The sequence below is a fragment of the Acipenser ruthenus genome, chromosome 9 (genome assembly GCF_902713425.1).
Source record: "Acipenser ruthenus chromosome 9, fAciRut3.2 maternal haplotype, whole genome shotgun sequence".
NCBI lineage: Eukaryota > Metazoa > Chordata > Actinopteri > Acipenseriformes > Acipenseridae > Acipenser > Acipenser ruthenus.
In genome coordinates this window covers 32,464,481-32,486,692 of record NC_081197.1, presented here as the reverse complement: position 1 = coordinate 32,486,692, position 22,212 = coordinate 32,464,481, and the positions used below count along the sequence as shown (strand labels likewise).

Sequence of the window (22,212 nt, the reverse complement as noted above, 5' to 3'; positions counted from 1 at the left end):
TTTGCCTTTTAAACAGATATCCATAACTTTAAACATTAGTATTAGCACCGTCACAGGAGGCTGGGAGGGGCATTGCACATTTTAAAAGACAAAGTTTTGGCAACCTGTGGCTTTAAAATACAATTCCTTAAATCATTACTAATTATTCTTCAAAAATGAGAAACAACAACAAAAAGTTTGTTTGTTAAAAACATGCTTTATTAAACAGGGTTTAAAAAAATAACAGATAAAATGATAAATAAAACTTTTTTTTTTTTTTTTTTAACACCAGCAACATAATCTTTAGTTATATTTATAAAATAGATAATACTGGTTTTCAAGATGCACATCATTCACTTGGTGCATGCAGAGGCAGTACTTTAGTACAGGGCACTTCAGGGGCTGGTTTCATGGACTACCTTACCCAGTTTAACATTAGGTAGTCCAAGATTAGTGTTAATCAGGGTGTGAAACCAACCAATAATGTATTATGCAGTAGTCCAGGTCTTTACACACCACAAACAACCTAGCTTGGCAACTTGGGAACAACACATCATGTGAAACTTAAAATCCAGACATCAAAATGGTACGCTGTTTTGAAAAGGACCTCAAACAAAATACATGTATAAAAAAAATGGAAACATTACACACTCTTAACTTATGTCATAAAACCAATACCTAATTCAACAACAAAATGCATTCACTGAAACATCCATCATACAGCAATAAATATATTAGTACCAATATTTACTAATCCAAGTCAGCTACTGATTTTTCAATTCAGAAATATGCATGAAGTTCCATAAAGCAAAGTCCATACCCAACACATTCGAATGATAACATGCCTCTCATTTTTATTATTGTTCTACCCGATTTGTGCTTTAAATGCTACAAATCAATCATCCAAAAGAATGCTGCACAGTGCATTTTAAAAACGGAACCACCCTTTTTGCGCAGTCTAAATTCATGTTGCTACAATGACACCTAGTGGTTATAGAGTTGTATATTAAGTTAACATGATCTGCAATACGAACTCTAACAGAGCAGCTTACATAGAGTAGTTCAGTTTTGTTACCTATCTATACTAATGTATATGAGTCAATTAATCACCCTTTAAAAAATACAAATAATGATTATATATATATATATATATATATATATATATATATATATATATATATATATATATATAGACACACACACATACATACATACATACATACAGGTTGATTAGAAAGTAAGTTTACCACATCAATGATAGGGTGTATTGCTTACTTTCTAATCACCCTCTATATATTATTCCTTTTGGACAAACAGTGGCAAGTCTATACTCCGATATCCATCACTGACTGTTGCAAGTGATTGTACATTGAGAGTGACTGACATACGAATTCATTAACTGTCTATTCTTTGCCATTATGTTGTATATCTAACAGGTTAATTGACATGGTTATATCAGTGTAGATTGTATGGTTACAGTAAGTAATGTTAGTGTCCTTTGCTTTTCAAGGAAGCTGAACAAATAACGCCACCCTTCCACATGCATTGCTCAGTGGGGCCACTCTACACTGAGTGTAACTACACATGACAATGAAGAAACAGCAAAACAAAGACATTTCAAATGCTCTGGCTCGAAGAAGCCAAGTAGTGTGCATATAGCTGCTGACTTAAAACATACCGATGACTTAGTTTGGAACGGAACAAGGGATGATTCGCCTGAACCCTTGTTGAAACAAGGACATCCTTTGGTTTTTACGAGTATCTTTTTACTACTCTTTTTTGTAAATTTAACCACACCAAATTCTGTAGGCTGGCATTTAAAGGAAAATAAATGGCGCATACTACATACAGATTTCATTGATTATTTAATTTACACCACAAATACTTTTCTTCTTTATATATAAGTACAATATATTACAAATGTAAATGTGTGACTGCTGGTGTTCATCTGGTCATGAACTGAATGGCATGCTGTGTGCTTTCTGAACCTCAAGCCTTTTTTTCCCCCGCCCTCTCACTCTTATTAATAAAATGTCTGTAGTTTACATTGTTCCAAAATATAAAAACATGCAGAATCTATATCCTATATCATACAACCATTACAATACTTGAAGCCAGTTTTCCCCCCCTACTATACAGCCAGAGCTATCTTCTGAATTTGTCGTTTTTCTTGCAGAGTCTGTGAGCTAGCCATCGTTTTGTTGTCCCGTGGAAGCCGCAGGAAGTGGTTTAAGGTCCTGCCACAATTGCACAGCCCAACAACGGTGTGCGCGTGGGCGTTTGCCCCAAAACAGCTTCATTCCTTTGACGTTTTGATTTTCTTCACTCCTTGCAGTGCACTTCTGCAGGATTCAAGTCTCTAGTCTTTAAAATAAAAAGAGCCTACAATGATACAGTTTTGCGCTTGCCTCCCATGACTATTGGCCGCGCAAATTCCACAAAGTCATCTATAAGAACGGGCCAGGCTCCTGAAAGAGAAGAAGTAGACAAATAAGAACTTAAGAAAAAGCATGCCAATAAATGCCACTGTTGTAAACACAAAAATCAGAGCAGTTTTATGTAGAACCCTATGCCACACAGATGTACAGAATGATTCCCAAGACACAGTCTTCAATAGGTGAGTCAACAAGGTCTGACTGTGTTAGTGGTTCTCTGTATGTAAACATGTAAGTAAGTGTGACTTAAATATGTAAGTGCACATGTAAAGATGGACAAGTTGTCCATATATCTGTACATTTCATTAAGGAATGTCCTGAAGATAGTGCAGGGATGGAAATAAGAATCATATTGCATAGAGGTTCTACCCATTCCAAATTTTAATACAAGTTGATTAGCCATAGTGTATAGATAGCAAGCTCTGGTGTGTCTTATTACCCAGGTTTTGATAGATAGTCTCAATGAACTGTGCAAAATAATGTTCTTAGGCTCGAATTTGTACATGGGTAAGAACACCTTCAGTATTCCCTGTGGGGGATAGAGGGGGAAAAAATGGTCCCACAGATTGCAAGTGGGTGCACTGTAGTCCAAAACCAAGATCTACGGTCTACTAGTACTCAGCCTGAAGTATTGTGTCCCAATGGTTTGTATTAGTATATTGTTCAAATCAATAAATAAAAGTGGTGGGGGGTGTAAAAAAACTAAATCATAACTCATAATTTATCCTGATTGTTTTTTTTATGATTATTACAGTTTGTTTTATTTTTTATCTTTAAATCACTTGCCTTCTTCATCGTAGTTTGACATGTCGTCTGCAATAATATTTCCAAAGTCTAAAAGTAGATTCCACGTGTCTTTGGGAATTGATCTTTTGTGATGTTCCTACAAGAAAGAAATGTGTTTTGATTGTACTGTGTTAACAACCCAAATAGTTATCCCAAACTAAAATCATCTTCTTGTAATCTACAGTATAACACCATAATCTCTGGTTATTCCTGATATTGTAGGGATTGTATGTCAATAAAGATATTAAATGTGTTTGTTTGTTTTTTTTGCCCGGTGTCCGGCTGGTTGTTAGGGATTATGTACTTTTTTGTTTTGTTTTTAGCCAAATCAGCTTGCAAGTTATCCGTCTTCAATATTCCAACATTTGTGAATCCTGTTAAGTGTCCCAATAAAACAATAAAATTGACCTCAGACACAAATAGGACTTATTCCACAAAGAAAGAAACCATCCACATGTCTTAATGAAAGGTGCTACTCATCTGCTCAAATTATCACCTCTGGAGTAGGACAGACAACAACTTTCAGACTATATTTTCAAAGCTTTTTCCAGTCTTTAACTTATTTTTTGAAAGAAAAAAAGCTGTTGATTTTACAAAACTAAAACCAAATAACTGAAATACTACTATTCATGGCCTTTGAAGCACTCTTTTACTTCTGAAGTTCGTTAGAGTTACATGACATTTCCTTCTTTCAGAAAATAGGAGTTAATTAAAGACTGGAGTACAAATGGTTTGAAGATATGGCCCCTGAAATCTTAACAAGCTTTTTTTGGCCTTCTTCCCAGAGCAATGGATTATTCCACCAGGGGGCAGTAATCATCCAAGAACAGTGCTACTGTAGCTTTAAAAGATGGTATTGAATAGGGAACACCAGAGGAGCGTATTAAAATCACATGGTGAAGACGTACTAAAGAGTGGTAAAAACACAATAAACTTGGCTAATTCTTATATTCTAAAAATGTACTCTCTCTATATTCAAAAGGCAGGTGTTACGATAAAGGGGAGTTATTCCCATTAGATTGGCTACAAGTTTGTATAAAAAGGCAATTTGGATAAAAGGGTTCTACTGCGATGTTAATGTACACAATATTTCATCAGCTTTTGTTCATTCCAGTCCTTACCATAAAAATAGGGTGTAACTATTCCAATTAGTTTTATTTATAGGTACTGTAAATGGGAAATAAGAAAAAATAAGGGCAGAAGCATGAGAGTTTGTGTTATCAGATATGCTCGAGGCAGCTGAACAAATCCTTTTTTTCGTATTTATTAGCACACAAAAAAGTTCTCAGATGGAGCTCCAATGTTGTCCTCATGTCTTCGATCGGTTTATAAAGAGTAATGTTAAACTCAACACAATGCACTGGCTTTATATTTCAACACAAAGATAAATCCCACTGAACACAAATTGTCCACACATGTTCCAGATTGCTTTTTCAATGGACATAAAAATAGTTTTATAAATGTGCATTGGTTTGCCCTTATAAAAGTTTACTGCAAAGTGTATGGCTTGAGTTTTTTAAAATTTGTATTTGAAAAGCAGGTCAAATTAATTACAGATGAATTTCAATAGCCACCACTGATATCATTGTATCTTGTCTGCTTGTGTTGTTTACGGTGATGTAAGCAGCAGTTTGTACATCCAATAGGTGCACCATGTCTGCACCCGGAAGCTTCTTGAATTGTGATTGGGTGTGACTCAATGTACCCAATCAGAGGACTGCATGTAACTCAAGTTCTAACCTTGGTTCAGTTACTAAACCTCAACGGACACCTCAGACCTATAGGAGTAGGAAAATGTACTGTGCAGCTTCGCAGGGGTCTGGTACTGTTTGGTACAGTGGCAATAAAAGGTGGGTATGTTAAACTCATGATGCCATACCTGGGAATTTATCTTCTTCCCTGGTATCTTTGTAAAAATTCATTTTTAAACAGTAAAGAATGAAAACTGTTTAAAATGTGGATACATAATGTGCAATATTGTTGTGCCATGTGGTAGAACCCTGAACACCTGCACTAACATAGTAACTGTGAAGAACAACTTTAAAATGCCTATGCAGCAACAACAGTGTAGAGCTCTTGAGAACTGTGGGTCAATAATGTCTTTGTACATCGTTCAATGTTTACTGAAGCGATTTACCTTTGAACAGCAAGGGAGATCTTGCTCACACACACACGCACACACACACACACACGCACACACACACACACACACACACACCAGGACTTACCAATAAAAACTTGTTCCAGAGATCTAGAAATTTAAACTTTCCCGTCAAAACTAAATTCCAGTAGGCAATGGCCATTTCTAAGTCTGTAAATGAAGAAAAAAAATAAATAAATAAAAAAAACCTCATTAAGAACAAAGTTTTACTCACACAATACAGGTATGTTATGGGTTTGGCACATGACAGGAAGTGTACTATTTGGCCACTGAAACACAAGTGTACACCAAATTCAGATGTTCATTGTCACAGTCAGTGGAACTTTTACACTTGCTGCCTCCCTCTTAAGGGATACTACATTTTATAATAAGTATTCTCTTACATGTTTAATGCCCTGTCATGTGTGTTGTTTCCACTTATATCATTACTATTCTGGCAAAATGCTGGGTCTGCTTGTAAAAACTGAATTTCTGAATGGAGGCGGTTTGAACAATGATCACTAGGATTTTCCTATTTACTAACACACAGTTGCAGAGGGGCCAGGATTCACAATTGAGCCTCTCTAGTGGCAATTTATGTCTTTAGAAATTCAGCCCTGTTGTGGAAAAGGGGTATTGGTAAGCCTTGTAAGTAGAGATCGTATAGACTGCAATATGGAATTATACAAAACACACATAATAGGACATTAAACAAGTAAGGAATTAAATATTGCAGAACTGCTGTCGGTATAAAAAGTCTTCCTTCAAGCTCTTTAAAAAGAAATAAAGCTCTTCCTTGGAGGATTCAATATGAGCAGACACTCCACCCAGTTTTATTTATAGGTGCTGTACATTTTCATGAGCTGTATGTGATCACCTGGCCATGACAGTCTACAGGACAGATGCTTTCAGGAATGGAGGAATAGCCTCTTTGAAAACCCCGATATATGGCATCAGCTATAAAGCAGGGGGCAATCCTCCTTAATACTGAACCTAACCAAGAGGATATGCCTCCCATCGGAATAGTATGTGTTAAATAATGTTCTCACCAAGTTTCATTACTACTGGATACACCGTTCTTGTGATATGTATGGAACAATGTAAGCGTGATATATACTGTACTCTGTATCTATGTACAGACCCCCAGGTTCTGACACTCTAGAACTTCCTTACCAAATTTCATCCCAATAGAATAAATTCCTCTAGAAAGTCTTTCATGCAAACATACTGTTCCAAGGTGCGTTACGAATGAAACTCCAACTGCTGCAGAACCAAGGACTTATCCTTTAAACATTTAAACATCTGGTGTCATCTCCTGTAAAAAGGGAGGACCTACCACGTGCTGGTTATTGTTTAAATCCCCACTGGCAGGGTACAGAAATCATGAGATGCAGATCAATGTGGCAATGTTTCTTCAGTGTTACCCTGCACAGTGTACCATATCCCAAACTTTAAGAGATTCAAAAATCAAGCATCTGTTTGTTGACTTTGTTGTTGTGCACCTAGTTACAGCTTCAGATCTGTGAATCATCAGCAAACCTTTGCCTTCTACGTAGGCATCAAAAGCTCAACATTGAATCCAGTCACTTGTATTTATTTTGCTAATCTCCTTTATACGTTTCACCCACAGTTCACAATCCGCATTGGGAAACCATGACTGCATCTGCCAACATTTTCAAGTTAATAAGAAAAACTGTTAATGTAATAAGCCTTCATTGGCAAGCAAGAGGATTTCATGGCTAATCTCTGCTTGATACACTCCCCAGTGGACCACAGCACTTATTTACACAAACACCTACTCTTGCTATGCTGCAATAACCTGAATAATTACTTCTTAATTCTAAAAAGAAAATCTAGAACACAGGCTTGCACAGCAGATGTGTAGATGATTTAGATGTCAGCATTCATTAGAATACCTAATCTACCAGTGCTGGCTCCAGATTTATTCTAGACCTGTTTTTCAATTGATGCCCAAACCTTTTAACCCATATCATCTCTGCTTGATGTCAGACACCCATTCTCTCATACCCAAGAGTACAATATCCCATTCCAGTCAGTGTGAACATACTATATAATAAAAACTATGCAGCCTACAGTCACTTGTATTAATAATGCTGCCTTTTCCACAGTGGGGTGTGAATACCTCTATAAATATAGTCCCCCCCATCAAGTAATACTAAAATATATAAGTATACAAACCACAACATGGGGAATTATGTTATATTAACCCACTCTTCTTCATAAACCTTGGTTCTCTTGTCCCTATGCAGCACTGTTCTTGCCAGACTCTCACTAGATATGTGCAGCATGTTTCTTCTGGTTAGATTAAAGGGGAGAAAGCAGAAAGTACTTTCTCTGCAAAGTGTCCTGGTACTCAATTCCAGTCTTCGGACTTAGTGTATTTTTCAGTTACGTTCAGTTTAGAGTTTAAATCTAGTTTTCATTCCTATTAAGACTGAAGTGTCTGGCTGTCTCTTCTAGTTCTCAATGTGTCTGTGAATGTGTCTGTGGATGTGTGTGTGTATGTGTGTGTGTTTTAAAAGCATTATCCCAGCCAGCATGTACTATAGTGGACTCCTTGCAGTTTAAATGGCCACTTCAAGACAAAAATCCATGCCTCACCCCCTGGTGTCTGCTGGGTAATAGCTCAGATTAAGCAGTTTTAAATTACAAGTCCGTAATGGTCTTGCCGTAAATATAAATATTCCTATGATGAAGAAAGCTATAACTCATTTGGCAGATAATCTACACTTATATACAGTCCCTTCTCTCTGTACTCTCTGCCCTGTTGGTAGTCTTGGAGACATTTTTTCAAAGGGTTTACTCTAGTCCAGGGCTTCCCAACCCTTGTCCTGGGGACCACATGTGTCTTCTGGTTTTCATTCCAAAAAAGTTGCAGTGTTCAATTTACTTATAAAATGTTACAGCTAACTTGAAATCTACAACTGTTTAAGAGCTGAAAACAGTAAAGTAAAAAGATCTAAATAAGCAAATTATTAGATCAGTTAAGGGTTTAGTTAAGTAATTGAGATCTTGGAATGAAAACCAGAAGACACGTTGGGTCAACTGCAACGAACTAAAAGGAGCGTACTAACTGGGGATGATCCTGTGGTTAGTACTAACTGGGGATGATCCTGTGGTTAGTACTAACTGGGGATGATCCTGTGGTTAGTACTAACTGGGGATGATCCTGTGGTTAGGAGGCTATTGTGGTCCAGTGGTTAAAGAACCACCTCAGCCACTGACTCATTGTGTGACCCTGAGCAAGTCACTTAACCTCCTTGTGCTCCATCTTTCGGGTGAGACGTAGTTGTAAGTGACTCTGCAGCTGATGCATAGTTCACACACCCTAGTCTCTGCAAGTCACCTTGGATAAAGGCATCTGCTAAATAAACAAATAATTAGATGATCCTGTGGTTAGTACGAAGGACGGCACTAAACTAGCATGCAAGATAATACCAATTGCAATGAACTAAGCAGCTCAAGATAGTCTCCAGCTGCGTATTAAAAATGTTCGCAATTGCAACAAACCCAAAGTAACTGCTGTTGACCAGCAGATACTAAAACATGTTAGTAAGTTAGTCCAGCAATTTCTGTAGACTAAAGACTAATGGTATGCAACAAAACCAGGTTCATCCTTATTCAACTTAACATAGGCCTATTTTATAAAAAAAGAAATACATACATAAATAAATAATTAAATAAATAAATTCCAGTATGACTTTCCAGTGTCTCTACTTTCTGCCTCTTCCATGTTTTTTTTTTTTTTTTTTTTAATTTGCTGCTGTATCTGGCCGCCTCTCACGGAAGGCAGCATTAAATCTGCTTACAGTGTATTCCATGCAGTTGTGCGCTGCAGAATTCCTGTGGAATCCTTTCGGCCATCCTCCACAGTTTCAATAAAATCTTTTATACACTCTATGAAATAAAGTTTTTGCTCCATTGTATAATTTTGCACACGACTACTGGCCATGATTTCTTTCGTGAGAAAGTAAGCTTTTATAGACTATACCTGAGATATGTAATTAGCATTTCTGATTCGATTTACATCTTTTATAGGCTACAGTACACCTTTGGTCCTATAAACAAATGCATTTGTTTTGTGTGTGAATTAAATAATGAGTACTAATAAAAGTTTTGTTTATTCTCTAACGTAGCTTCATTAATTTTGGTGGTGTTAGGAAAATGTGATCATACATGTGAATTTGGTTTAAGAAAATGGGAAATTATTCTTATGCAATTCAGCCTCAGTATTTATATTTCGTGCTTAAATACATTTCCGTACATCATTTTCTTAAGTTAAAAAATTAATATAAATAAATCAATAAATAAATGATGTTAGGTTTCTTAAACAAAAAACAAACAAACAAAAAAGATTTTGACCTCGTAACAAAAAATAACACTCTTAAAATATAATTAGCTGGAAGCATTCACTCACATTTTGAGTCCCCCCCCCCCCTCAGTTCCTGTTTGTTAGCACACTACAATGAATAGCTTAATTCTGAGCTCCATACTAAATCTGGTGATCAGCTAGTCCTCGGCTTTGTTTGTTGCAATTGGTACCAAGTTAGTACACAGCTGGGGATGATCCTGAGATAGTACCGTATTAGCTAGTCCGCAACCTAGTACACAGCTCTGTGCTAACTTTGCAAGTTTGTTGCAATTGGCACATGGGGTCCCCAGGACCAGGGGTGGGAAGCCCTGCTAGTCTAGTCTTTATTAACTCCTACTGTTTCTTCTTTTTTTTAAAAAAGAGGTAAAACACCTGTTTGTTTTACAAAACTAAAACCAAACAACTAAGTAACAGATTTTAAGTTCTCTTAAGCACTCTCTTTTAAAAAAAAAAACTACGGAGGAAACCCTTCGAAAAATAAGGTCCTTGGTCTTCAAACAGCAGATTTAATATTGCAGTTAAAAGGGACGGATTCTAAAGACTTGTGTGTTAGGCAACCAAAACCTTCATCACTGATGGACTTTCAATTCGACAGAATTGGCAGTCACTCACATGGTGACCATCAGTACCCGCTGTAACATTTCACAAGCACTAAATGAACACACATACACACACACACACACAATATTAAACGCCAAGCATTGGAGCTCTGAGAGGTATGTTTTGATTTCCAAAGCGCCTCACTGTATCTCTCAATCTGCATTTAAATAGACTTTTTTACAGAGACTGCTGTTTGCTTCAGTTCTTGAGAAAGAAGGCTTACAAAAAATGACTTTGTGTTTAGTTTTCATATCAAACAACTATAGAAATTGCTCTTTTTACTTACCTAGGCCCTTTTGTCCAGGGTTTTTAGCAAAGTTAAATGTAAACTGATAGAAGTCTTTGAACTTTCCTGGGTCCTTTAATTCTTGCTCTAATCTTGGTAGTTGGGATTTAAGTTTATCTGGGCTGTCGCAGCTGTGGAAAATAAGATGAAAGCATATTACCTAAAAAACATTCTATAGGAGTAGGATGTACATACATGAATAACAGACTAGTATAAATGGCGACAGCACCTTTTATTTTATCCCGCCAAAAACATAACCAGAGAGCATTACATCTGGCCTAAGAAACTGCGCACCGCAGGAAAGCAGAGAGAGAGAGAGCAGAGCAGAGCAGGGTCAGAGCAGGTAAATAAATGTTCTTTGGGGGTCACACAACTACATTTTTCTGAAATACTGTATAAATAAGTTTCTGGTATAGGGGTGTCTTCCTATGTCTGGATATAGGGGTATAAAATAAGTTTCTGGTATAGGGGTGTCTTCCTATGTCTGGAAGTTTGAAAGCAGCATATTACAGTAATGTGCCCTGAAATTCTGTAATGTTGGGCCACCCCCCATTCCCATCCATTTATTTTGAATTCTACAGCCTTGGTGCAGGAACGTACTTACCCAAGTTCTGACATTCCATCTACAAACTCCCTCTTACTGAATTCGCACTGAGTAGCAGCTCTGAACTTCCACGCAACCACCAAAACACTGACGCTGGCCGGATCCAGGTTGAGATCATCACAAAACTGCTGGATCCCATCTATACCAATCTTATTCTCATCCTGAGGATCTGAATCAAACAGACACCAAAACGACATGTCACCATGGAGAAACACTGCAGAACACAAACCACAAATACAGCAGCTGTTTTTCTCTTTCACACATTTGTAAAGAGCTGTATCAGTAATTTGAAGTTACCTAGAGTTCAAGCAGTATGGGGCTTATTGAAGTTACATGCTGCATTAGATTTTATAAGGTGAACATTAACATGATAGTCGATGACAAGATATGAAGAATTTATATGTAGCATAACATTCTCAATTCCAAACTTCTTTTTTTTGTTTTTTTTTCTGCTTTAGGGAGGAGTGGACTAATCTTATGGCTAAAAGGTATTCGCTGCGAGGACCTTAAGAGAGGACAAGTGTTCATGGACTTCCTCTCGTTCCTAACTATTCACATGTAGCACAAAAAGTGAATTTATAGTGTGGTCCAAATGAAAATAAGTCTGGAAACCTAAAGTACAGAAAAATGACAACAAAACAAAATGGACTTAACAAAACGAGATTCATTTTCAAAACATTATAATTTATATAACTATTATTATTATTATTATTATTATTATTATTCCCAAACAACATCGCAGAGTTATGAAAACGCATACGTAAGTAGATGCCTATGGCTGGACAACCAAACTGGTGTCCCAAATGAAAAAGTCACATGGTTCGACTGCCATCTTGGATCTCGTGGAAATTTGGGGAATTTTTCAAAACTCTTGCCATTAAAAACAACTTAAGGTAGAACTATGACAAAGTGCAGCAATGGCCTATAAAAAACATATGTTCAATCGAAGTCGATTGAACAATTACTTTGCCCGCTACGCTGGATTGGCGCCAAATATTCAACAATCTTCTTGTCTTAAACCACAACATCAATCGACACCTAAATTGGCACGCATGTTCATGACCATGTCCTTTCTACCGTTTGTAAAATCCATTTTCGTTAGAAAACATGGCCGCGGCGCGCAAATAACCGTTTCACGACGGCTCTATTTTCATACATTCATGCATAAATCCAAGGTGCAATACACTACAGTCATGAAACTTTATATGGCCATAGAGACTCACGTGAAGTACTGGTGATATGAAAATGACAAATTTTGGTCACATGGTTTGGCAGCCATATTGATAATTGTAAAAAAAACTTTTACAACCCATAACAAGAACACCATTGCACATATGCTATTCAATGTCAACACAATTGTACAGACCATTGGAAAGTAATAACTGCTGAAGTTTGAAACTGATTGCTCACACAGCGCGGCGGCCATATTGGAATTTACGTTGAAATTTTAACTTCTAGGGCGTGCCGACAGGGTCATAGTTATAATGGAACACGTATAGGAAGTCATATGTGCTCTATGAAAAAATGTCATCGCCCGTGACCTCTGACCTCTCCTAAAGGTCAAACATAATGCATGACATAATCAACATACGCAACTGGCTATAAAACTGCCTATAACTTCTTGTCGGCTACACCAAAACGCACAAAATTTGACACGGATGTAGAGGACTATGGGATGTTGTGCCGTGGTCAATATGGCGGCCTTTGGTCACATGGTGTGGCAGCCATCACGAAGGCTCTATTTTCATACATTCATGCATAAATCCAAGGTGCAATACAGTACGGTCATGAAAGTTTATATCATCATAGAGAGTCACATGAAGTACTGATGATATGAAAATGACACATTTTGGTCACATGGTTTGACGGCCATATTGATAATTGTAAAAAAACTTTTGCAACCCATAACAAGAACACCATTGCACTTATGCTCTTCAATGTCAACACAATTGCACAGACCATTGGAAAGTAATAACTGCTGAAGACTGAAACAGATTGCTCACACGGCACGGCGGCCATATTGGAATTTACGTTGAAATTTTAACTCCTTACAGAATGCCGATAGGGTCATAGTTATAATGGAACATATATAGGAAGTCATCTGTGCTCTATGAAAAAATGTCATCGCCCGTGACCTCTGACCTCTCCTAAAGGTCAAACGTGATGCATGACATCATCAACATACGCAACTGGCTATAAAACTGCCTATAACTTCTTATCAGCTGCACCAATACGCACAAAATTTGACAGGGATGTAGAGGACACAATTAGCACAGTTGTGATGATAACGTTTCATCTTGAATAACCAATGCGCTTAAATTTTTCGATAACTGCTTGGAAGCCTTTATAGTTGCTAGCAACTCTAGTTATTATTATTAATTAATTATTTCTTAGCAGATGTCCTTATCCAGGGCGACTTACAATTGTTACAAGGTATCACATTATTTTTTACATACAATTACCCATTTATACAGTTGGGTTTTTACTGGAGCAATCTAGGTAAAGTACCTAGCTCAAGGGTACAGCAGCAGTGTCCCCCACCTGGGATTGAACCCACGACCCTCCGATCAAGAGTCCAGAGCCCTAACCACTACTCCACACTGCTGCCCTATGGCAGCAGTATGGTAATAATTGATCATAAACTACAGAACACACTTGCAGTAAACAGATTAAAACGATGGGTAAACAGTTCTACTTAATTGCTGCCTGATTAGTTTTTCTTGTTCAGAAAAGACAAACAAAATTTAAATGATTAAAGCTGGAAAAAAAGCTAATTGAGTAAAAATGAACATTCTTCAGACAATTGAGAACTTGCAAGGCTTTCCTAATTTTAAGAGTTTTTCTTTTCCAGCCCTTCTTGCCTTGTGTGACAGCGCATAGGCACGTCACATGAACACACGAGTGTTTGGTGTATGGCGGCCATCTTAGTGAAGGGACAAGATGGCCACTGTTTGAACAGCCACATGGTTTGATTGTTATATTGAATGATTAACTGTTTGATTGAGAGTGTATGGACAAGTGTGGAATGTGGCTAGGTGGTGATGGGATGACTGAATCAATCAAGCCCCTGGCCACATGGTATAAAAGGAAGATAAATATTTGTTTTTGTTCAGTAGTGTTTTGTTTAAACATTTATTTTGTTCAAAAGTTTATTTGTGAATTATTAAAAGTCCTTTAAACTGCAGTTTCTGAGTCTGGGGCTCATATTTCAAAGGGCATAGACCTGCCTTGCCCGGGACGCTACGCTACGCCTTGCCATTCCCTCATTGTGCAAGATACAAGTATTACAGTGATAGGCAATATGGGTAGCACTAACAAGTCAACCTCTGAAACTGGTAGTTGACTAATTACACACTTCAATTTTAAAGCTGCAGCAGCATAGCAGGTACGGAAATAAGCCTCCCATTCCATAGCAGTTTGATCCATTACTAGATTTACTACGAGTTTAATGAGACTCACCTGAGCTTGTTACCTCTGCAATGTGGCTAATCAAGCTTGTTGTAAAACCTGGAATGGGTGAAACTGCTATGCAATAAGAGTCTATGTCCATACTTGCATAGTAATGTTTTTTATGTGTTTAAAGTATATATTAGTAGCGAACAAGCAAAGTTAGTATTAAAAAAAAGAAAAAAGGAATTGTGATGCGTGCAGTTTCAGATGGATGGAATGCAGTTGCAATACATATAAATGACATTCTAGAACAATGGTACTCGACTCTGACCCTCGAGATCCATTCCAGTCCTGGTCTTTATTCCAACCAGGTATTAAATTAGTTAATTGCCTCTCAGCAGCTTAAATGAACTACATTAGAACCTGCTTGGAGTAAAAACCTGGACTCCATTGGATCTCGAGGGCCAGCTGAGTACCACTGTTCTAGAAGATGAATACATAGTTTTAAAAAATTCCAAGAAGTTTTCAAATATAGTGCACTGCACACACACCAAAGTGCATGTACAAAATTTCAACACAATTGGATTTTTGCCACTCTGTGATTATTACATTTATCAAGACTGAATGTTTCTTACAGCGGACTGGGTACTGCACAACAAAACCAGTTAAACAATAGTAAACCTCCATTACGTAAACTGGGTACATTTTAACTAGGGGGGGAAAAAAAACACTCCCAGTTAAATGTTTCAAATTTCCACATTAAGTGTTTGAAATAAAACATGTCTCGCAGTATATGAAACAGGTACCATATTGACCAATACAATAAAAAAAACAAAAACAACAACTAAACAGAAACAGACTTGCCTTTGTATCGGTTATAGAGTTGTTCCAGTTTCTTGCGATCGACTGCGTTTTTCATGGATTCTTTGTAGTAGAGCTCTGGGTTCTGGAAGTAGTTGTCCGTCGCCGTCTCTAGTTTCCAGTCATTCTGGGTCAGGCAGTATACAGCAGTTTTCTCCCCAGCCTGAGTAAATGCCATGAACTGCCGAACCTTATCCTTCTGAGATGACTTAAGCTTATGCTACGGAAAAAAAGGAACACAAACAAGATCTGTAAAACAAAGGTACAACTGTTTTCCACATTTTCATGATCATTTTAAAAAGCCCCCCCACCCCCCGTTGAGTCCAGTAAATTCTAAATTCCGATTAAAAACGGAATTGTTTTTATAAATGTGTTCTCCCTCGCCCTTTTAGCTGTAGCTTTTTGTTTCTCCCTTGTGGGACTGCCAACCTTATTTTTAACCACGTAAACTGAAGGCATAACAACTTATGCTGAACATAAACTTTTTTTTGTGCAGAGTAGGGGTGCCATGTGCAATTATGAGTAAAGTTTTTTTGGGTTTTTTTTTTTTAGAATGTGCTGCTAACGTGTTCAACATACCCATCTAATTCTGTGGCCTGCCTTGTGGCTAACACAGTCAGTTATACAGCAGTTAAGAAGGTATGTTGGCCTGAACAGATTGGATTCATTTTCACCTGCTAGCCTACATGGGTTGGAAGCCATCCTGCTGGGTAGTTTACTTAGTGGGCAGACAAACAAGCACAAATTGTCAGAATGTGGAACAACTTTGAAAGCCAAAAAACACACAGTGCAGGGGTTCACACACTTTTACATGTTACTTCCATCAACACAGAGAAAAGACATTCAGTCCTACTTCTTAGTTTTTATTTGCAGCCTTACTATCTCATGTTCCGATCTCATCAGTGTGGTTGTGTTTGGTGCTTGGATGGGAGATCTAAAGTGCAAAGAATTATCTAGCCCTTGCACCTTGGGTCTCCCATCCAAGTACCTGTAGGAAGCGGGGTTAGTGGCTTAGAGTCACTAAAATGACTTCACCACGGTTTTACAGATCAACACTATGACACAGGCTATAAAAGTATAGCATTCCGCTCCATTATCAAATCAGAGTTGCCGCCTGTTCCACCACTCCGATTTGCAACCAAAGATGTAGAAATAATTATGCCAGATACAGTATCAACGTGTGGCCAGGTTGCTTATTTCCGGGGTTTGCGGCTTAATTCTGGTAATGGTTAGCTTGCTTTTTCAACATCTCGTTTGATTGTTTTTTCAGTATCCAGTTCATGGTTTGACGCCCTCCTTAATATGTATCCTTGGGATACAGTCACTCAAGGAGTTCTGTCCTCTACAAATGTGATTTGGAGTCTGATTTCTACCAGCCCACAGTCCTAACTGGGACTGTTCACAGAAACAAGCAGCTGCATCTTATTTACACCACAGTTTTAACATCAGGACATTTATATAACTTAATTTACCAGGAAGGAAGTTATGGCAAAAAAAGAAGCTCTTTCATTTAATAACAGATTGTTCATGAGGCAGAAACTGGTTGGAGGGGAAAATAAATGTAGTAATCTGAGGTGATGAAAGAACATGTGTTGCAAGGGTACTTTATGTATTTCATCCACTTATGACATGGCAATATCATGCTGGGTTTCTTTAAAAGCCCTTTGCAAAACAAGTTTGGATTTACAGTAAACTAACCTTCCTCCAGCCTTTAAGAAAAACTTGGTATTCCAAAAACCAATAAACTGTTCCAAACACCCTGGCTTGTGCATTTGTACAGAGATCTCTGACATGAAGCACACAGAATACAGCAGCTGCTTTCAGAGGACCCTACGGCTGGGGTTAGTTTTTAATACAAAGTAATACTATCCCACCTCTGCAATGTGTATAAGTAACTTCATGACTCACCAATGTACATAGCAGCTGAGTAGCTCAGCTCAACCCAAACACTAAAAGTACTGATTGTAGAGAGTAGCAAACATGCTTTATTTCACAGTATAAACCTGTACAATAGAAAATTGCCTGGGGAGTAAAATATTCTGGGTTTATGCCTATCCTCATTATAAATGAGCAGCTGTCATCTTAAGGTGTGCGCTACTACTATAAGAAATGTTTACAATATCAACCCAGAACAAATCAGACAATGCCATTGCGTAGTAGTGCTTTGTACAGCTTATAGAAGTAGGTGGATGGGATGACTTTTTTTCTGGTAAATCACCGATTTACGTAAATGTAATTATTTTTTGTTGGTTAAGCCCTTGAAATGTGTTTTAAATTGATGAAGATAAGGGCTTCTATTTGTATCAGTTTGTCTCGTGTCATAGGTTAATTCGGTTTCTTTATAGTAGGCGGAATTATTTTAAATACATACATACTGTGTTCACTCATCCCAGTAACTTTATGGCATATCTTACTGTCCCAGCAGAAAATCTGGGCTTGAACTTCTAACCTTTAACAGTTGATTGTTACTGTTCCTAGCCATACTAAAGCTTGCTTTATAAACCAAAGTGGATTCTAATAAAAAAAAATTTGCTAGTCTACATTAAGACAGCCAAGCTTGAAGTGTCATTAAAGTAGCCCTGAATCTCCCCTACAGTGGTGCAATATCTTGTTATTCCTGACTAGTATAGTCAGCATTCCTTTCAGCAAACTTCACACATGATCTTTACATTGCAGCTCTGGGTCCTATCAGTATCACCGCAGACTTCTCACTTTGACTTGTGACAAGTAAACAAAAAAAGGTCCTAGGCCCAAGAATGGTTCCCTTAAAGAGGACAGCTTAATGCAGCGACCGTATTATTATTATTAGACATATCAATATCTGTAGCAGACCAAAATAAAGTTCCACAGTATTTCTACACTTGACTCCATAAAACACAGACAAGACATGTAATGTGCAATAATAGAACAACATTGTTTTTCTCATTGAACACAAACCATAAGCTCCGTACTTTCACTAACTGGTCTGTAACTGCGTGACTGTATGTAACTTCGTTAACACTCATTTGCAGGCTGTACACTGAGTAAACGCCACTAAAAAGCGCAGTACATCTGTACCAGGCACGGTGCCATTGAAACAAATGCATAAATAACATAACGTATTCGTTAAAACATTACGGTCAATTGGTTATTTAGAATGGTTCGCTTACCATTCGATAAACGTATTTCAACCAGCATAAATGTTAATAACAAAAATATATTGTTTTAGCAAAAAAAAAAAAAAAGACTTGGATTTTATCAAACACCAAACAAATGTGCTGTATCACAACAATATATCTGGTATTTGTCCTAGTAGCCCGGTCACTTCACCCCTTTTTCCACTTACTCCCCGAATTCCACCAGTGCAGTTTCTCGTCGACCGAGCTCCTGAGACCGTGTGCTGCTGGTCGGCTCTAGTATCCTAACTTGCTGAGAGACCAAAAAGGGAAAGATCCGTGGTCAATTGCTGTTGTCAGGTCTCAAAATACCAGCAACACTCTGACTGACCTTCCTTCTTAAACCACTGATAAACTAGGGTGCTGTAATACACTGTCAAACCATCAGTACATAAGACACGCTGTCGCAACACCCCTTGGCTGGCTTACTTACGTACGCCCGCCCCGCTGTCCACCGCTTCACCCCAACCCCCTTGCTTTATTTTTTGTTTGTGTTTATTATTTTGATCTTACCTACCATTTTATCACCAGCTGTTTGACCAACTTGAATGTCAATCGCTCGTTCTACGCTTGCGCATCTTCCTCCAGGGACTGCGCTTGAGAGTTGGCGAGCGTGCGCGGTTGAGAAAATTGTTCTCGGGAATTGTAGTTTGTTCCCATGCTAAATCTTCGAAGCGTGAAAACACACAGCTGCAAATGTAGTACAGCACAGTACTGTACTGTGTAACCACGGTCTGTGCTGGCATGCAAATAATGTACAACAATTTTCAGCCATCCTCTTTCAAAAAGCGTTAATGGCAGTTCATTAATATTGGTAAAACCAAAATACAGTGTCACAAGAACTACATCTCCCAACTGTCTGGACCTAGGAATTGTTTCAGAAGCAAAATAAAATTAGCGTTAATAAAATTGATGTGACAGTATCTACAATATTTAGTTGTTTTGTCTTCAACATACCGTTTTTCAAATATAACACTTATTTGTAATCCAACAAAATATACACGTATTAAATATTATACTACAACAAATTAATACTAGTTTTATTTTTAATGAGATTAACAGCTTGATCATTTTTTTGTTTTTAGAGTTTTACGTTTGTTTTGTTTGTTTTTTTGTGAGCACTATTTTTGGAACGATTTACAGTATTATTGATCAGGATTTGAGCTGGTCAGCGAAGTATGGGTCCTCCAGCGTTTTCAATGAAAGTTGTGTTTTGAAAAGAGATCTCTTGCAACGGTAGTTACTTATAGTACGGGGGTGAGTATAATGACTTCTTGAGGTGGGGGTGTCTTACATAACGTGTGTTTAACCAAATCAAGGGACATATCATTTCCACAGTATGTTGCATATATTTATAATAAAATAGTATCTTCTCTGTGATTATGGGTAGTGGAGGCGCACCTTAACTAGGACCAGCAGACCCTGTTCTTTTGTGGTAAGGCTGTTGCTTCTTAGTTTTATTGATAAGCTGTTAAGTCCGAGTTTCACGTAATTTTTTATACGTGTTGCACCATTTCTGAATCTGCCCCATTTCAGAATTAACCGTGTCGCACTGATTGTGAACAGAGAAAGCAAATTTCTCGGAAACTAAACAAACAGCAAGTATATGATATCGCTAAGTAATGACGCAATGACTAGAATTATTATTATTATTATTATTATTATTATTTTTTGGAATATTGTAATAACTGCACTGAATGTTCTTTCACTGTATGGCAGTGGTTATTCCAACAGTTTGCCATTCAACAAAACAGTGTTTGCATTGATTAAGTCAGACAGCTTGGGAGTGCTCACAAGCCCTTATAAGAGGCACCTTTTATTACAAAACAGCATCACGTGAAGATCATGACTCCGCTGACAACTGTTTTACAGGGTAGCAGCGTTGAGGACAGGAACATTTAAGTGGGTTGTGAAACTACCGTGTTGAGTAATGGTGATGCAGGGATGTTGTGCTGCCTGTATGTACCTTAACAGGGATAAAAAAATGACTTCAATTGCATAGCAGTTTCACCCATTCCAGGTTTTACCACGAGCTTGATTAGCCACAGTGTATATGTAACATATTCAAGTGGGTTGTATTAAACCCATAGTAAAACCAGGAATGGATCAAACTGCTGTGCAGTGGGGGTCTTATTTCCATGCTTAACTACAGTATGTCACACTTATGTTTTTTGGTCAGATCTTGATAACTGTAAAACTCCTTAGCACAGTTATTTTTTGAAGACATGAGAATCTTGGTCAAGGTCATCTGTTTTGACATGAGTTCAGACTTTTCATTGGTCAGGCTAGTGAAGCTTAAAGTATGTTTTGTTTGTAAGCCCTTTACCGTATATGCTGAGCAGTAACCATTTTTTATATGAACACAAACTTTTATTATTATTATTATTTATTTCTTAGCAGACGCCCTTATCAAGGGTGACTTACAATTGTTACAAGATATCACATTATTTTTACTTACAATTAGATTATTTTTTACATATAATTACCCATTTATACAGTTAGGTTTTTATTGGAGCAGTCTAGGTAAAGTACCTTGCTCAAGGGTACAACAGCAGTGTCCCCCACCTGGGATTGAACCCATGACCCTCCGGTCAAGAGTCCAGAGCCCTAACCACTACTCCACACTGCTGCCTAATGCAGATCTTGTGCCTTTTAGACACAAGATCTGCATTGCTGGGAACAATCTTGGGAGACACAAAAAACAATGACTAAAGTCATTTATTGAGTAATGAATTCACTGTTTTTACAGTAACTCGACATAGAGCACTGTAGCCCAAAGGTCAGTGTCATGCAAGTATCTGAAAGTTAAAAAAACTGAAGTTTAATGCTATAGACATGTCTTCCATTGGTAAACAATGTGCATTGTATTGTGTGTGAAAGGGATTATGGTGTATATAATATAGGCTACACTTGTATAGTAAAAATGCTTCTATTCATCAGGTCTCCCACTAATAAGAAAGATGAGACATACAGTGCCTTGCGAAAGTATTCGGCCCCCTTGAACTTTGCGACCTTTTGCCACATTTCAGGCTTCAAACATAAAGATATGAAACTGTAATTTTTTGTGAAGAATCAACAACAAGTGGGACACAATCATGAAGTGGAACGAAATTTATTGGATATTTCAAACTTTTTTAACAAATAAAAAACTGAAAAATTGGGCGTGCAAAATTATTCAGCCCCTTTACTTTCAGTGCAGCAAACTCTCTCCAGAAGTTCAGTGAGGATCTCTGAATGATCCAATGTTGACCTAAATGACTAATGATGATAAATAGAATCCACCTGTGTGTAATCAAGTCTCCGTATAAATGCACCTGCACTGTGATAGTCTCAGAGGTCCGTTTAAAGCGCAGAGAGCATCATGAAGAACAAGGAACACACCAGGCAGGTCCGAGATACTGTTGTGGAGAAGTTTAAAGCCGGATTTGGATACAAAAAGATTTCCCAAGCTTTAAACATCCCAAGGAGCACTGTGCAAGCGATAATATTGAAATGGAAGGAGTATCAGACCACTGCAAATCTACCAAGACCTGGCCGTCCCTCTAAACTTTCAGCTCATACAAGGAGAAGACTGATCAGAGAT

At 37.7% G+C, this 22,212-nt stretch overlaps 1 protein-coding gene across 4 annotated transcripts; it reads right to left on the bottom strand.

Moving 5' to 3' along the window:
* Window positions 1–176: 176 nt before the first annotated feature.
* Window positions 177–19,232, bottom strand: LOC117405973 (DCN1-like protein 1). 4 transcript variants are annotated; one of them, XM_059030501.1, is made up of 8 exons: window positions 19,147–19,165; window positions 18,800–18,882; window positions 15,478–15,694; window positions 11,224–11,392; window positions 10,620–10,750; window positions 5,429–5,511; window positions 3,201–3,297; window positions 177–2,447 (listed from the first exon to the last, which is right to left on the bottom strand). In XM_059030501.1, the coding sequence occupies exons 3-8, from the start codon at window positions 15,650–15,652 to the stop codon at window positions 2,362–2,364; spliced, it is 741 nt and encodes a 246-aa protein (XP_058886484.1). In that variant the 5' UTR covers window positions 15,653–15,694; window positions 18,800–18,882; window positions 19,147–19,165; the 3' UTR covers window positions 177–2,361. The 4 variants fall into 4 exon arrangements, with proteins under 4 accessions (XP_058886484.1, XP_058886485.1, XP_033865466.1 ...); XM_059030502.1 differs by lacking the exons at window positions 18,800–18,882; window positions 19,147–19,165 and adding an exon at window positions 19,063–19,110; XM_034009575.3 differs by lacking the exon at window positions 19,147–19,165 and having other exon boundaries at window positions 18,800–19,007.
* Window positions 19,233–22,212: the final 2,980 nt, after the last annotated feature.

What these genes read in the sequence shown, in the direction of transcription:
- LOC117405973 (XM_059030501.1), bottom strand. Translation starts at nt 15,652, where the DNA reads ATGGCATTTACTCAGGCTGGGGAGAAAACTGCTGTATACTGCCTGACC. An exon ending in TCTGGAACAAGTTTTTATTG is followed by an intron (nt 3,298 to 5,428) that starts GTAAGTCCTGGT and finishes TCTTTCTTGTAG; the next exon opens with GAACATCACAAAAGATCAAT. An exon ending in GTCAAACTACGATGAAGAAG is followed by an intron (nt 2,448 to 3,200) that starts GCAAGTGATTTA and finishes CTTCTCTTTCAG; the next exon opens with GAGCCTGGCCCGTTCTTATA.